Consider the following 16,725-nt stretch of genomic DNA (forward strand, 5'->3'; position numbering starts at 1 on the left):
TGCATGCAATGCTTTCTCCCATTTATCATGCCTTTGCCATGTTCAATTTCTGAGCACTCCATGACATGTTCCTTTGCAACGCTCTTGTGTAAGGCAAATTTGGAATTTGTCAGATCTCTACATTAATATTACATTAGCAGCCCACCTCATAGCAAGCAACGAGCTGTTGCACCAGGATTTGAACTTCTTACGTACACATGATGGCATTAGTCATTTCAAGGTCATCATAGCAGCTCAGGCCGCATCCGTTCAACGACAAGCTCTGAGATGAGTCACTGCGCAACATGCAATGTGATCAATCTGTCCCTGGGCCGGAGGTGTCTTATATGTTGCTCGCATTGCATACAACTGCGGCAGCCCTTTTCCCCTATTTACGGCGCTCGCTCTGCCTTGCATGCTTTGTATTCATTTTTGCTTCACGTCACTTCCAGTGCCCGCTGACCGCAGGGTCAATCGTGAGGGTGTGCCCCTCGGCATGCAGGTCTTCCAGCAGCTTTGCTGCCAGCTTCTCATCCTCGTCGCTGCCAGGCATGTGCTCTGCTGCCCTCAGGTCCTCCTCAACAATCTCCTCCAAGTGCTGGCGCAACTTCTGGCCCAGATCACCTGTGACCCATGAACAACATGATGTCAGTGCTGTTTAGTCTATCCAACTGCTGCACACCAGAGCCTGCATTGGAGAATGGGCGCCGGAAAACTTGCATGAACAATTGTGTGCTGCATTTCCAGCCGCGGTGCTGTTGCTTCTTTTGTCTCAAGACACTTTGCATGCCGCCTTCCAGCAACTTACTCAAATGCCACTGCAACCCATGCATGTGTGTCCACATGACAGTAGGCGTGGCATGCACGATGGCAAAGACTGCTTGTCAGCTTGAAGACAAATAGCACCTTTTCAATGATTGCTGGCATGGAAAGGTCACCTTCTGGTGGGTCACACGCACACGCACAAGTTGAACACGATTTATGTGCTGCAGCAATGATGGCTTGTGCAAGGCAGCAATGGCTCATTCAAGACACCGAATGGCTCTGGCAAGGCAGCAATCGCTTGTGCACGGCAGCCATGGTTTGTGCAGGGCGGTGAAGGCGACCGGGCGCACTTGCAATTTCGGGCCGCGCGCCGATGAGCAGGATCTGGCAGCCCCTCTGGTCCAGTAAGGAGGGGTCCCTGGCAGGGATCCACGCATATCCCCTGAACGTTTCCTTCTTCTCCTCTGAGTACTGCGGCTTTGGGGCGCCACGCACCGGTGGCGGGCTGGGTGCCTCCGGGTTCTGCGCAGCATCACACCTCAGGGACTCCCAGGGACTGTACATATTTGAGCTTGGGAAGGAAGGCTTCCATAATGCGCCTGCTGACTGTGCTCAGCCTTCAGAATGTGCTGGCAAGGACAGCGGTCATGCTCCTTTGAAAGAAAGCCCAAGGAACGTCTCAAAGAGAAAGGCAAGGATGCACTCAGCAAATATGTTGTATGCAGCTGGAGGGAGTTGGCCATGGGCTTGTAGCCCAGAATAGAATGGCATGGGTGAGGGATGAACCTTGATCTGGATGATATAGTTGCCCTCCTTGAGGATGCAGAACTGCTTCTGCACCTCGCCCGGCTCCTCAGGCACTTCCAGCTCATAGGCCAGGTGGGTGTGCCTGCCATGGTCCACAATGCTGTACACACCTGCAGCACAGCCACACGCAGTCTTCTTTATCACAAGCACACCCAAATGACTCCGACTGGCGGATCCGAGAGTTCAGTACTTTAGCGCAACAATGTCATTCTTATTACGCCTTGTTCCTGCAAGGAAGGCAAATTGCGTCTGCAGACAAGCTGCAGGTAGAGGCTGCAACATATCCTACGCGTTCTTGGACTCGCCAGATCCTAACCACCTAAGGGCACGGTGCTCAGCCTTCATACCGTCCCCCGCCAGCTTTTTTTCACTTGCCCGCATAGACTATAAAAATCTGCTGACTGTAAATGCTTCATATATGCAGGAGAGGGCAGAAGGGCAGGGTGCCCGTATGGCAATTTTGAACTGACCTTCTCCCAGGGCCCTGGCGGCTTCGACAGAGCGCGAGCCTCTGGTAGAGGTTGTGTAGTCCTTGGGGCCCAGGTCCCTGGTCAGATCCTCCACCTGCCGCCACCATTGGTATGATCTTACAATTGCACATGCTTAGGATATGTGGTGCCTGCTTGGTGTGTCCTTCCCCTAGTAGGACTAGGTGGCATGCAATTTTGCCTGTCCCCATTGTAGAAGACATCATGTCGACAGACGTCTGCAGTGTCATCGAGGTGTCGCGCAGAGAAGACAATGAAGGCGGTCAGTCAGGCATTCAAGAGAAAACAAGTTACCTTGGGAGCTGTGGCCAGCACAAAGCCAAAGAATCTCTCATGGCGTCGCGGGTCTGGCAGCCGCTTCTTGCCGATGACAAGCAGGCGGTGGGGAGCGCCTTTGCGCGAGGTTGGGCTCATGATGATGAAGAAGCGCTGCACATCCTGCAGGCTGTGTGCCTCCTCCACTGCCACGCGGGGCCTGTGCAGCTAGCAGGCATAGGATGAGAGACAGGGTCAACATTCTCAGCATCATCTCTTGTCAGCTGTCTTGCTGCATTAGAGGTTGTTCAATGCTGTTGGTCTCAGCAACCTTGTGGTCTGTGCAACTGTGCAGGTGCTGGGTGGAAGGAGGGTGTTCCAGACCCAAAGCTTGATTTTCTGTGGGTTGTCTTATGAGACAATCCACAGTGCAATAATTATTGCACTATAGCTCTTCAAGTGCTGTTGATGTCAGCAACTTTTTTGTCAGGAAAGGCTCTCAGACGTGTGAACAAACGTTTGTGGATACCTGTAGAGGAAATAGATGCGCCCTTCCTCGATAAGACTGGGAGACGACGAGGTTGTCATTGTCTACAAGACGATATTGTCTTCCCCCCTGCTGGAGGTCGTACAAACAGGAAAGCAACGTTATGAACGGCTGTACTGGCCATCGATATTCTCGTCAACACTCGAGCTCGATAGAAGACCTCCTCTGAGCGTGATCTCAGCTGTGCATGCAATGCAAGTCCTGGGTCCTGATTTGGCTGCACTTTCCATGGATTGATCAGTATGCAATATGTCCTGCAAGAGCAGTTAAAGTGCACCTTTACTGGCAGATATTGCCTTAGGTAATTATGTATGGTAGTACAGTTGCAGAAGGTGAGGTATTACAATTTACACGATTCCTTTCGGCGGAGCTACGACATGCATGCAATATGGTCAATTCCCTTGAAGCCCGCATGCCATGAAGTGCTTCCACGCGCTCGGATCATTAATTCATCATGAACAAAATTAGCAGAAGAGAATTAAAAAAAAGGGAAGGTTCAGGACTTTAACGTCAGCATGCAAACAGTCAGAATGAGATAGCTCCCAGACACATCACTTCCAGTCACCATCTGCGGCAGGCTCTACGGGCACATCATGCTTCTCAGCATGCAGCTCTGACCGCAGCTTCTCAAGCAGCTTGGCATCCTCATCATTGCCCTCGAAGTGCTCTGCCTCCTCCACTTCATGCTCCACAGCCTCATCCAGCGCCTTCTCCACTTTTCCATCCAGCTCTCCTGCAGCACCAGCAGACACCCTGAGGACCTCATTCTGCCAGGAGCACGTTTTTAGTCCGCCCAGGACAATGTGATGTCGACAAAGTACAATGTGATGTCGACGACGAGCGTCCAGGTGATATATCCAGCCCATATCGAGGTCGGAAAGCAAAAACCAGCTGGGGTCTGCAGATGCTGACTGAACAGCATGTTTCACAAGTCAGTGAACTTTAGAGGCTAAGCTTCACAAGTCGGTGAACTTTAGAGGCTAAGGTAAGTCTTGACGCCAGTCAGGATCCATCGGGGGACAATCTCTAGTTGTGTACTTGTCTGCACAGACATCTGACACTGGTCCAACATGTCAGCATAGCTACCATGCACCAAATGATCCGGAAATTTTTCAGGAACAATTCAAGGCAAGGCATGCAGCTGCATCTTTGCAGGGTTGGTCAATGTAGGCGCACCACTAATGTCTGCATGCGTGGCAATGAGGACAAGTTCGCAGCCGTTGAAGTCGAGCAGGGAGGGGTCCTTGGCAGAAATCCATGAGTAGCCGCCCGGCGCCCCGTCAAACTCCTTCTTCTTGTCTTTTGGGTAGTCTGCCTTCTGGTTCTTGCCCAGGCCTGCGTTTGGCGGGTTGGCCGCCTCGGGGTTCTGGAAACCACAGCCACACATCACAGCTGTCAGCAAACGTCAGCTTGTGCACTTCACTGTGTTCCTGGCACTCACAGAAAGTTTCCGCTGAAATGTGTCTGCTGCACGAGCTCTAGGCAGGCTCTCACGCATCAGTGCTTGTCTTCTGTTGCAGTACAGCCATGCCTGCCTGTGCATCAACATCAAGACAACAAGGGAGGGTATCACGCGTCACTGCTTGTGCTGTGCTGCAGTAAAGCCATGCCGATGTGTGCCTCAAGATCAAAACAACAATTTAGGAGCTCACAGCATTGCTCACCTTGACACTGATGATGTAGCTGCCGGTCTTCTTGATTCTGAAGTCCTCCTGCACATCGCCTGGCTCCTGGGGCACCTCCAGCTCATACGCCAGCCTCGAGTCCCTGCCATGATCATATATCTTGTACACACCTGCACAGACACAAATATAGAATTGGTTACTTGCACTTTGGCTGCATTGGCGGTCCAGCTCACTGCATTGGCAAAAGATTCATGCTCCTGTAACATGCGGCATAATTACGAAAGATAGAGAAGAGGTATATAAGAAAATTGGAAAGATTGCGCATGGCATATAGATCGGAAAGAGGGGGAGCACCTTCGCCCAGTGCACGAGCTGCTTCAATGCGCCGCGTGCCCCGCGTCTTTGTCTCATACTCCTTTGCTTCCAGACCTGCCATGAGGGTGTCCATCTGCAAACCCACAACACCTCATCAGAAAGTACACTTCCCCAATCTGAAATGTCCTGTTGTACTGTATTTGAGGGAGCCAAATTAGCAGAACTTCAATTTTCATGCTTCCACCACACATTTGTCATGTTGGGTGCATCTCTCATTAGCTCCTGTGCCATACCATTAACGAATGTCAACCTCTGCATGCCACTGCACCAGAGCAAAAGATTGTGCAAGTGGCCGGCGCGCCAATTACCTTGTTGTCTGTGGCCTGTACGAATCCAAAGAAGCGTTCGCGCTTTGCAGGGTCCGGCAGCCGCTTCTTGCCGATGGGGATCAAGCGGTTGGGGGCATCCTTGCGCGAGGTGGGGCTCATGATGATGAAGAAGCGCTGCACATCTGAAAGGCTGTGCGCCTCCTCCAGCCCCACTCGAGGCCTGCACGATACCAAAGATGTGCCCCATCAGATGCATCATACATTTGGTAATCGAGAGATGATGATTGCTGAAAAAGCATCTGAGCCCAAGCTCTCCACACATAAAGAACCACGATCGGGCCAATTCAAAGATATATTCCTTCAGTATAATACTTGTGCACGAGAACCAGCAGGAAAAAAGTGGGTGACAGACCTGTACAGGAAGTAGATTCGGCCTTCCTCCAGGATCTCCTTGGGCTGCTCGTCAACGTCCTGTCGCTTGCTTGCTGGCTCATGCTCATCGTCCTTGCCATTGATCTCCTCCTTCTTGTCCTCACCTAGGGCATAAAACTTGCAGGATGAGATGTTAATCAGGGATGCTGTCGAGGAGCAACGCTATTCTCAGCGCGGAAATTTCTCAAGGAAGGCAGCAGCTTACTCGTCGGTTCCTGGTCCTCACGCTGCCTTTTCTCTCCAACTTCTTCTGTCTTCTTCTTGGGGGCCATGTCTGGTCTTCTACGAAATGCCCTTTGTCCCTGCAGGTCGGCAGGTATCACAGATACATCTTTGTTCAACTCTGAATCCTTTTTTTGTGTGAAGGACAGTCGTATTCATAACAAGAGTGTGTGAGCTACCCGCCATACAATAGATTTGCCGGTTGATCACGGTCAATTATTATGGGATATGTCGCGTGTTGTAAGCCTTGTAGAACTATCAAATACGCACCAGTCCTTCCATTTATCAACTGGATGTCGAAAGTGCAAGGCAATTCAGGCTCTAATCCACTCACCGAGACATCCTAAAAGCAGGATCACCGATACGTGGGTGCGATTCGGCAGCACTTACCTCTGATGCGGTTCTCGAACTAGCTGCTGTTGCCCAGTATCTCAAATTTCATGCATTTGCACGCTTCTGATAGTAATCGCTTGCGCTTTTGTCATCCAAGGTTGCTCATGTTGCTCAGCTGACAGGACGGTACCAAAGAGACGGTGTTCCCTATTTCTGTGCACATGCATCCATGCAAATGAATTCCTCTCTTACTTTCTGTATTCTTGACAATGTCAAGACACAGTACACATTGGCTGTGACTAAGGATGCAAGCTCATTGGCTTTGCCTCGGCATGATGCAGCATGGCTTGAATATATACTACCGCACCTAAGCCAACTGTGGCTTGGATAGGCGTGTAATAATAATAATAATAATAATAATAATAATAATAATAATAATAATACCAATACAGACACTGTCAGCCTGACATTGTCAGGTACTTTTATGGCTTGCAGTAGCCTTGGCTGACTGAGTTAAGCTCAGCCAAGAATCCTTCACTGAGATTGAGACTGGGTTCCAATTACCCCTACTAATAAGGCTAAAGTGCATGTGATGTCTGTGTTTCAAAGCTCTTTAAAAACGGAGACATGGACTCGATTATTCCTACGCTGGAGCGAGCAAAGCGCTTCAAGCTCAGAATGCTGTTCCATCGTCACATGATCAATTTCACTATTTCAGCTGTCAGCTTCACCAAAATTCAGTGGGCACAATGTTGCCACAGACAGAGCTAATAATTTATTAATAACCAGCGTTGTTTCTCGATCAAAAGCTTGCTGCGAGAACGTGACAAAACTTTGGCAATTGGCCGTTGGCTGGTACTCTACTACCAGTACCCTCTCATGGAAGCTTTCACCGACACTCGTTACTCACTCACATCCTCTACGAAGCCTTCAGCTGCGGCTGTTGTTGGATCCAAACCTGTGGAATCCGCGCACAGTCTCATAGGCACGCCAGGCCTTCCTAGGCTGTGAACTCTTGCGCTGAAATTTGGGCGGAACACTGCCGGCTGCATATTCTTCCACAATATGCAGGTCATCCACAAGCTGGCCAAATCCTTTGAATGAGAATGCTGAAGGTGGCGGCACTCTGCCTTCCAGTATGTCTGTAGGAGTCACAACCTTCCCATATATCCGCTTGTTTGCAGCATGATCAGGCTGAGCATATCCTGCAATCAGCACCACAAAATTCAAGACAGAGGTGGGTTGCTGCAAGCACAGAAACACTTCAAAGCGAGGAGAAAATTGTGCTCATTCATAAAGCAAGACAAGGGCGCAGGTCCCACATAAAACACAGGAAAGGTCTTGCCATTTTAAGATCAGCAGGCAGCATACCATAAAGGCGGAGCAGACTGAGGGTGGTGCCTTCTCTAGCGCGCAGAGAGAGCACGTAGGAATGCTCGTTGTCAGCTTGTGCAGTCTTTATGAATTCCTGAACGTCCTCGACAGTCATATCATCGCCAAGATCAGTCAGGGCAAGCTCGGTGCCTGACACATTTTGCGCCTTGAACTTCTGAAGCGTGAAGTCGTTGGCTAGAATGTGCACAAGCTCTGTCCTGATCCTGCCTGCAAGCATCCATACACAGGTTTTTAACATCTCAAACCCTTTCCTAGCATTCTCCAAGTAACGCTGCATCATGTCTGCAACGTGGTGCAGCCAAAAAGGAGAAGCGAATCAGAGCATCAGATTGGAAATGCAAGCAACTTGTCTGAGATCTCACCCGCCCCCACGCCTGACCTGCTAGAGGCAATTTCCAGGTAGCTGGGACCAGACCAGACTGGCAGGCCATCCTCCCCTGTCATTCGGCCCATCAGGAACCCCATGCCATGGAGATGCTGCAGCCCAAGCCCCCGCATCTCACCAATCCCCAAGAACAGCCCCTGCATGTGTGCATGTTTTGTGAGTCGATTATGCAATGTACATTGCTTTAATAACTGCACAGCTATACAGTTAATTCTTTTTTTAAGTTTTTTTAAAGTATGCTTTACCCAAGAGAGAGCTAGAAGCCCAGGCAGACTTACCTTGCACCCACTGATTGCAGCTGAAAGCAGCCAGGGGAGAACAGTCTCCTGCCCACATGTTTTCAGCACATCCTGCATAGGAGCCTTCTCCAATTGGAGCGACTCTGGCTGGGTCATGTGGTGCTGCAGTAGCCGCTTGATCAGCATGCTGCCATATGCAGCATCAAATGTCTCCGGCAACTCACTTCCTGCCTGCAATGCAATCAAATAACCATTCAGTCAGAGCTTCCTGCGCTGCTCTGAGCAGAGCACCAAAGTGCCAGTGCTAGATTGCAAAATAGATGAGGGTGAGTATAAGGGAAGCTCACATGAGAAGATGGGTCCTGGCTAAGCCACCCTGAGCCCTTCCCATGCTGCAAGCCTTCCTCATTTTCCTTTGCAGCTGCACCATCTGTACAAGCCAAACAGTCATCTCCTTAGAAAAGCAACGATAGCATCTTCAGAAAATACAGTGTATGCATGCACCTTTAATGGGCCACCAGACTGAGGCAGCAAATGTGCGCGCACCGGCGGAGTGCGGGGATGAATCTTGGTGGCTTGTAGGCACGCCGTTCCACAGACGGCGCACAAGACTCTGGGGGTCCCTGGCTGCCAGGCGGAAGAACTTGTGCTTGAGCAGATGCGCTGCAGACGGCCTCTCGTCCGGCTGGGTTTGCAGGCACTGCGCTACCACATCCCCCATTTCCTGCACCACAAACATCCCCAAATTGAGTCGATCGCAATCTTCTGCTCCAGATTGTCCTCAGACTGTGTGAATGGCGGTGACTTTTCACTCCCTGTGACGAAGCCTAGAAAGAAGCTATATGCAAGGGAAGGTGGGTTGAGATGAGTGGTGCAAATGCTACCTGTGAGAAGCGCTTGCCATGCGCATCAACAGCCAGCATCGGCACTGCATTGCAGTTGACCTTCTTGATGGCCATCTCCTCAAAAGACAGGTCCACATAGGGCGTGGCACCCACAGCCACCTCCACCAAGGTCACTCCAAAAGAATACAAATCTGCTGGAAGCCCATACCTGCAATGCCAACTCGTGCACGTCAAACAGCGTTACAGATTGTGATGCCCTGAGAAGGTAGTGCCAGCACACTGATGCACATGAGTGTGCCTAGCATGAAAGCTAAATGGGCATGCATGAATCTGAAATCAATCCTGACAGAGATGCTTGCACAATGAGTACAGCAACGCACCCCTCGTCGCTGCCGGTCAGCAGCTCTGGTGCTATGTAAGCAGGGCTCCCCACAAACGTGTTCCGCCGCTCCAGGGACGCAAACGAATGTTGGCTCCCCGAGAAGTTGCGCTCTAATTTTGCCGCAACGCCCAGATCAGACAGCCGCACCCTCCCATCCCTGCCTACCAGAATGTTGCTTGCCTGCATCAAGTTCACTTGCAGTCAGGACAAACCAGCGGCATCAGAAGCGATGATGCAGTCATTGCAAGCACCATCGGTTCGGTTAAATGTGGTGTATAGGCCTCTCGAGCCAAAGATTCCCACCTTGATGTCCCGATGCAGCACACCGCGCCCATGCATGTATGCCAGGGCCTCCAAGACCTGCTTCATGATGGTTGCTATCTCCACTTCTCGCAGCCCCTGAGTGATCCACCAGACCACATAATTAGTACGCCCAATACTACAGAGCCCGGCGCTGCAGGGGTTCAGTGGGTTATAGCCTGCCCAAATCCACATCAGAAATGTAGAAACTCTGGCTTGGGGATTCAAGGTGAGTGAAACCTCACGGATCGATGAAAAATAGAGATTTAGAAACGTATCGAATTCAACACAAGGTCCATGTGCGTACCACTCTAGTTCCAGGAATCCTCCGTTCAATGCACACTCAGGGCTTACATGGTGGGCCACGCTGTGCAATTGGAAGCGAATGCTGTGCAGATCAAGCAGCCGAGCATGAGTGGTACAGGTCGAAAGCCACACCTTTGGGTACCCAGTGGTCAACAGCGCTTCCAGCGAGCCTCCAGAAACAAAAGGCATCACCATCCACAAGTAGTGATCGCAGACGAATGCGGCGTACAGCTCGAGCAGGTTGACATGCCGTTGACGTTTCATCACAACCGCCTCTTGGACAATCAGCTCCTGAAGCACCAAAAACTGGCTTGTCAATTCATTTCCCTAAGACATCACTAAATGCAACAGAGGTCCCGTGTGTCGTGTTCCCAGTGGCTTGGACTACCATCAGATCACAGATCTGAAGAAATTGAAACTATTACTTACCATCGTCTCGTCCAGTACTTCCATGTCAATGAGCTTGACAGCGACCTCCTCACCTGAAGCCTTCACAACAGCTCTGTATACCTGCACAGAGCAATACCTCACGGAGGGCTGAAATAGCATCATGATAAGTTCAGCCTGGCAGCGTCTGGTGAAGAAAATGTACCTTCGATGAGCTGCCCCTGCCACAGATTTCTTTCAGGTCGTATGATGCTGGAGAGGTTGGGTACTGGGAAGCTGGGCTGTCCAACGTGTTGCTCTCCCTTCCTCTGGAGGCACTTCTTTGCACCTCACCATGAGAAGATAGAGAACCATTTGAGTTATGCGATGGCCTCATGAATGACAACCTCTGCCTGACAATTTCCAGCGGTGATGAAGTTTGTTCGGCATCTGCAGGGTGACTTTGCTGGCTCATTTGACCGCATACCAAGTTTTTGCTCTATATCACAGTACAGGATCGAAAATACATCTAAAGTAGTAAACAAGACTGTCAGAGCGTATTGACTTTCCAAATAAGCTTTCACGTGAAGAACCCGCTATGGCTAGTAGTGCCCCTCGTTCGCCAAACATCAATCGGACACCATAACTTGAATGACAATCAGCAAATCAAGGCATACGTGACTGTGAGAGAAGCACTAGCATCGCTAATAAACGATATTTATAATTTTCTGGGGATGGTGTCAGCGTCTAGGGTTGTCCTTGAAGACCCGTCGATGACTAAAACCTCCAGGTGTTTCCGGTATCGGAACTTGCACAACCACGTTGCGCTATGGTGGACAAATCTTTTGTGCCTGAGGCAAATTGACGGGTTTGAGGTCAACAACCCGTGCTCTGGGATAAATTTGGGTCCCATAGAAGTAACCCGAGGGTGTGTGAAGGCTGATGTCGTTCGCCAGAGGAGTTGAGGCCATTCCTGCCTAGGGGACGCTGCAGTTTTTGGACAACAGCAGGAGGGTGCAGTTGCAGATTATAAGCAAGGAGTTGCGATGTCTCAGGCTACCAATGTGGACACTGCCTCTCCTGACAGCGATCCGCTCCTGAGTGAGTGGCCCTCAGGGATTGCCTTTGCCCTGAAGTCAGCCAGCATGGATGCTTCTTGGCTCTTCTTCCGCTGAGATCACGTTGGGGGCTGTACTATTCAGTTCAGTTAGTTTGTTGATCGATGCAAGGCACTCCATTGATCTGCTTGCGCTTGCCCTTGATGCTGTCAGGCAGTTTCCTGTAGAACCCTCCTTACGTCGCCTATTGTGCAGCCACGTCGTCCGAAGCGATCTTTCGCAATTCTCTAGTTCCACAGCCCTCCCATCGCATATCGCTGAATGTTTGATGATCTAGGTTTCTTTTCAAATATTATATGGTCGGTAGATCTGAGTACTCACAATCTGTACTCTTACAGGGTCCCAGCCTGGCTTCCTGCAGCGTGCATCGCAGAGCATCTCACAGAATGCTGTCTCATCTGGTTTCTGGTGAGTGACAGCTGCCCTGCCATCCTGACATCATCAAGCTGTTTGCAGACCTGTCAGTCCACATGTGGTGCAATAATGGTGGACTTGCCAGCTATGCTTCAACCCTGCATTGACTGTTCAGGAGGTCTCTGGGATGGCGCCGCGGCAGAGGCATGGATCATCCTGCAGCAACAGCTGCTCCCCAGGACATTGAGACGGGTCATGGGACAAGGTTGAATGATGTCTCTGGCGGAGATGGGGAGGTTGCTGCCGAGGCGCACCACCCCTCTGCAGGCCTTGACAATGTTCTCGATGTAAGCCTTTCCCACCTGCTCTGTCTTGCTGTCAATATGGCAAGCAATTGCCAAGTTGACAGCAGTTGCTCCGCATTTACCATAAGCAGGGACTGAGGATCAGAGTCGTCCTCACGTAGGCACCTGCTTGAACAGTTTGCAGTTTCTTATCTTCATTTATGTGTGATCATATTGTCGTTTCGAGCTCCCAAGCCCCTGTTCTTGCAGCTCAATTGAAATTTGGGCAGGCCATAATATGATTTGGCCCATTTCCTCATGTGCTCCTCTAGGTTGGACGGACCAATGACTGATCTCCTATAATTGGGGCTTGCAGGAAGACGCCACAGGGTCGGGGAGAGCGAGCGGAGGCAGCCCTGACTCAGCGAGCGCGGCCACTCACCTGCTGAGCCTGTTTGGGCGGCGCAGTTCCAGCATCCCACGTGGCGGCAGCCCCATGAAGCGCAGCGCGAGCGGCACGCAGCCCATGTGCCTCATTTGCTTGGAAAACCTCACGGCAGAGGATTTTGAGGTGAGGGAAGTAAAATTGCTACGGCACAGGAATTAGCATCTGCCAAGGTCACAGCCTGACCAGTGCACCTGTTCGTCATTCATAGCTTCGCCCCCATCTGCCCCCGTCCGCGTGTGCTCGTTACTGGTCAGGAAAAGTTGATGCAGCTGTGTGACATTGTTTGATTGCTGCGCAGTGTGGGGAGGCCATGTCCCTGGACTGCCAATGCCGCGGCGAGCTGGCCCTGCGGCACCGCAGCTGTGCCGAGAAGTGGTCTCGTGTCAAGGTGAGCCCTGTTGTCTGGTTTTATTGATTTAGATGGCAATCCCTTCCCATGCACCCTGCAAGAACATATCCCGCAATAATGAGTCTCCTCAAGATCCATGTGCATGCAATCTGTGTTGACCCGCTCAGCTGTTGTCAAGCACTGCAGCCACCAGTTCTGATGAACTCTCTCGCATGTGCAGGGCGATCGCGTGTGCGACGTGTGCAAGTCCACCATTAACAATCTGCCGGAGGTCGTGCCCCTCGCGCCCGGCACGGACGCCGGCTCTGACAACGGCAACTCTCTCTTCGATGACATGGAAGACCGCAACCATGCGCACCCCCTCCACGGCGCCTTTGTGGCGGACCAGATGCCAGGCTCAGCCGACATTGTCTTTGACTGCATCCGGGTATGCACCTGCCCAGCCTCAATTTCTGCATACACCTCTCTACTTCCTCGCAATATCCCATATGCCCCGGCCAGTGCATGGGTGGTGAAATGCCCAATCTAGTGCATTTCTAAGCGTTGTCAAACTTGCTGCTAGATCTGGTGGCTGGGTGTCACTGTTGTCCTTCATCCAGGCACAATCCTCACGAAAATTGCGGCCTCGCTATGGTGCACAATGTACAGGAGTATTTGACTGGCGGCTTGATGAGAGTGATTGTGATGTTTGAAAATATGTGTTGTGTGTGGAGAGTGTGTCATCTGAAATGTGCTGCGGCTGGGGCTGCAGGTGACGTGGGTGGCGATGATAATCTGCATCCTGTTCTTCGAGATGAACCTGGCGACGGCGCTGTGGACGGGCCTAGTGGTGGGCATCGCCTACACCATGTTTGCGCGCGCCATGTACCGCCAGCAGCTGGCCCTGCTCCAGCGCGAGATGCTGCGCGAGCACCAGCAGCACCTCCCAGCACAGCGCTCCCCCTCCGCCGGCTCCCCCAGGTGCCGCGCCCGTCTGATTATCTTTCCATTCGAGAGACGTTTGCTATGTTGATGTTCTCTGGTCTGTACCGCGTGGCAGCCCTTTCCTCCCTTCTTGGCTCTCGCACTGCTGTGCAATCCTTGCATTGTTTCTGGCTTCGACCAAGACAGACTGCAGACCTGCAATTGGTGCTACTGCGAGAGGAGGGAGCAATGGGCTGCCTCGCAAGTGTATCAATTTGTATGCGCGCTGCCCGACCCCCGGGCGCTCACACCTCCTCTCTTTAATCTTGCATGTGCACAGTCTTGGTCAGGCTGCTGTAATCACTCTGCGCGTACACGCCCTGGAAATTGCCTGCAGCTGCTTCTGCCTATGTTGGTCATCTCTAAGCTGGGACGATGTATGGTGCACGGGCATGCAAAAGGACCCCTGGTGTGACAGAAGATTGCATGTGCGCAGGTCGCCAAGAGCGCTGAATGAGGTGGCAGCACAGCCGGAAGAAGCCCCTGACGACGGTGCTACATCTGCAGCGTCAGACAGCGATGCAGACGATGTCGAGGCCAATGCCCTGCCCGAGGCTGAGGCTCGTGATGTGCATGTACAGCAGCGGCCTGAGCAGGCTGGCGCTCCACAAATAGTGGTGCAGTGAGTGTACAAGGCACAAAGTGATGTCTTTGTTCCAGTGTGCAGGTTTGTTGTTGGTCAGCTAGCCGGCAGAGCCGGGACTTCAACTAATCCTCTTGTGGCCGTTGTGGCAGGGTGGAATACGTGTGTCGATCACATGCCCCCAGATTGTACCATAAAGACTCTGGCATAAGCATCGCGCGTCATGCCAAAGATATGTCATGCTCTGTAGTTATATAGGTGAAGGTTTTCTACTCGTTGAGCAGCATCTGTACTGGAGAAAGGTTGTTGCATGGTCTGTGAGCTCAATGTGCTTCAAATTTGACTTCAGGCTTTACATCGTTGCTCAAGAGCAAGCTCAATCATTGATGTGATTGCATGGGGTTCACATTTACGGCTTTCTAATTTTTTTGCTGATATCAATAGCTATGTTTGCCGTGTACATCCCTATCTGAAATGTAATTTTCTTTTTTGGTAAGAAAATGCTTGTGGCAGCCGACCAGCTCCCAGATCTACGTAGTCATGATCAAGACAGCCTTCTTTACAACCAAATGTGTGCATACCGTGCTGGATCTGCAGATTCTGCACCTCATTGCATGTGAGGACCTGCCCCGCTCAAATAAATGGCTCAGAGACAACAGCAATTGCCCAAAGTCTGCCATCCAGGGGCGTAGGTATCTTATAACAGACCTAGATCAATGCTATGTTGAGATGTCTGATCCATCTATGGTATTGAGGACACCTGGCAGCTCTGTTACGTGTGAAACAGTGTAAGAGGGGACAGGGGCTCCTCGTGGCAGTGGGTGGCCATGTTTGTTGACCCAGACCGTGGCTGCAAGTGTTGCATTTATACCACCCCGAATGTCTGCTGCCAGGCTGTCTCCAATGTGCACTGCCTGCATGCACGCAGTCCTTCTTCCCTGAATAAGTCTTGCCACATAATAGACAGTCACCCTCAGTTTGAACATGCAGTAAATCAGCCGGCAAGCAACCTCCACAGCCACCAACCTACTAAAGATCCAACAAAGCTTCTGGATTGTGGCTAGTTGACAAACAAAACTGAAGGGGTTGAGAGGTATGGTGCGCACCTCACTTGGTAGGCATCCTGCGAGTTGGCATGCCTTGAGGAAGATGGAGGCAGCCGGCTTTTCCCTCCCACCAGCAGCAATCTCCTCACCACCCACCAGAATAGCGTCAAACATACTGGATGCCTGCAATCGCTCCAGCTTTCCACGCTGTATTTGTGGGTGCCCGTTTGTGATGATTACCACTTTCAACCCCTGGCCCTTCAGTTCCTCCACCATTTCCTGTTTGAACACATACAACTCTTATTAGGAGCCCACTTGAGCCAGGCATCATTACAAAGAACAGTCAAGAAGTGATGCCTCCAGATGAGCATGGCGGCCACTGGTTCCTGATGCGCTAGTGCAATTGGAGGTGAGAATTACTCGCTTTGACCCCCTGCTCCAAGACGAAATGCTCGAGTCGGGCTGTCCTGAACATGCTTTGTAACTGCTCGGCCATCTGAGGGTCATCGATCCCTTGCTTGATGAGCGCATTGTGCCAAAGGCCAGTCCTCCATTCCTCCACAGGCACCTTCCAACGTAAACAAAGAAAATTTTGACCACTATCTACAGCAGTGTCTTGCTGCCTCTGCTGGCTCGACCATGAAATGACTGGATAGTGATGTGCAGCTCCAAATACTTCTTCCTGCCCATGCCTTCGGTGCAGGGAAACCTGTGGGGGCTGTCTGCTTTGATGTTGGAAAGCACGCTAGCAAGCTGCGCACGTGATGTGGCTTGCGATGGTAGCAGAACCACGGCAGTTTGCTCATTAACGGTGCTGCTTTCCAGGAAACCATACATGGTCAAACGCAAAGCAGAACGATCTGAATCAGATGGTGCATGCATCGGTAGGAGAGCAGCACCTTGTGATTGACGTCCCAAGGAGCCTTCAAGAAACGCTCTTTCCATGCTTTCAGCAGTGCAGCCGCATCAACCTGCATAGCACTAGCACAGGGCATTAAGGTCCTGCTGAAACTCAGAGTCTGCACTGCTTTAGCCATGGCGGCGTTGCAACATTTCTTAGGATTTTCACCTGCTCATGCAACCGCTGTGCTAGGTCCATCACATCGCCATATGCACGCGCATCCGCCTCTCCAGTCAATACAAGAGTGTCATCCATATCTGCAACACCCATCAAGTATCTGGGAGTTTGCTGGAGTGCACGTCCTTTGCAGACATTGGATCAGTGAAGCAGTGAAATATTGGCCAGATCATCTTGCTGACTCCAT

The 16,725-nt window shown here is 51.3% G+C and overlaps 5 protein-coding genes across 5 annotated transcripts; 1 reads left to right on the forward strand and 4 right to left on the reverse strand.

Annotated features, from left to right (window-relative positions):
- Positions 1-421: 421 nt before the first annotated feature.
- On the reverse strand, positions 422-2,882 carry COCSUDRAFT_55495 (hypothetical protein; the record flags this gene model as incomplete). The annotated part of the gene is made up of 6 exons (XM_005651974.1): positions 422-603; positions 1,095-1,266; positions 1,531-1,661; positions 2,022-2,115; positions 2,334-2,514; positions 2,824-2,882. The coding sequence occupies 6 exons, from the start codon at positions 2,880-2,882 to the stop codon at positions 422-424; spliced, it is 819 nt and encodes a 272-aa protein (XP_005652031.1).
- Positions 2,883-3,392: 510 nt separating this feature from the next.
- On the reverse strand, positions 3,393-5,814 carry COCSUDRAFT_55496 (hypothetical protein; the record flags this gene model as incomplete). Its single annotated transcript, XM_005651975.1, has 7 exons — positions 3,393-3,574; positions 4,018-4,207; positions 4,506-4,636; positions 4,821-4,914; positions 5,150-5,330; positions 5,523-5,646; positions 5,748-5,814. 7 exons carry the CDS (start codon positions 5,812-5,814, stop codon positions 3,393-3,395), a joined length of 969 nt encoding a protein of 322 aa, XP_005652032.1.
- A 1,213-nt stretch (positions 5,815-7,027) lies between these two features.
- COCSUDRAFT_39145 (kinase-like protein) lies at positions 7,028-10,690 on the reverse strand (the record flags this gene model as incomplete). The annotated part of the gene is made up of 12 exons (XM_005651976.1): positions 7,028-7,302; positions 7,469-7,699; positions 7,855-8,014; positions 8,156-8,347; positions 8,464-8,546; positions 8,663-8,840; positions 9,001-9,169; positions 9,342-9,523; positions 9,647-9,742; positions 10,082-10,240; positions 10,379-10,459; positions 10,670-10,690. The coding sequence occupies 12 exons, from the start codon at positions 10,688-10,690 to the stop codon at positions 7,028-7,030; spliced, it is 1,827 nt and encodes a 608-aa protein (XP_005652033.1).
- A 1,303-nt stretch (positions 10,691-11,993) lies between these two features.
- On the forward strand, positions 11,994-14,543 carry COCSUDRAFT_45883 (hypothetical protein; the record flags this gene model as incomplete). The annotated part of the gene is made up of 7 exons (XM_005651977.1): positions 11,994-12,134; positions 12,448-12,642; positions 12,818-12,907; positions 13,089-13,295; positions 13,620-13,828; positions 14,268-14,406; positions 14,499-14,543. 7 exons carry the CDS (start codon positions 11,994-11,996, stop codon positions 14,541-14,543), a joined length of 1,026 nt encoding a protein of 341 aa, XP_005652034.1.
- Positions 14,544-14,969: 426 nt separating this feature from the next.
- Positions 14,970-16,497, reverse strand: COCSUDRAFT_45884 (HAD-like protein; the record flags this gene model as incomplete). Its single annotated transcript, XM_005651978.1, has 3 exons — positions 14,970-15,328; positions 15,521-15,739; positions 16,360-16,497. The coding sequence occupies 3 exons, from the start codon at positions 16,495-16,497 to the stop codon at positions 15,134-15,136; spliced, it is 552 nt and encodes a 183-aa protein (XP_005652035.1). The 3' UTR covers positions 14,970-15,133.
- Between the last annotated feature and the right edge of the window lie 228 nt (positions 16,498-16,725).

The sequence above is a fragment of the Coccomyxa subellipsoidea genome, assembly GCF_000258705.1.
Source record: "Coccomyxa subellipsoidea C-169, whole genome shotgun sequence".
Lineage (NCBI taxonomy): Eukaryota > Viridiplantae > Chlorophyta > Trebouxiophyceae > Coccomyxaceae > Coccomyxa > Coccomyxa subellipsoidea.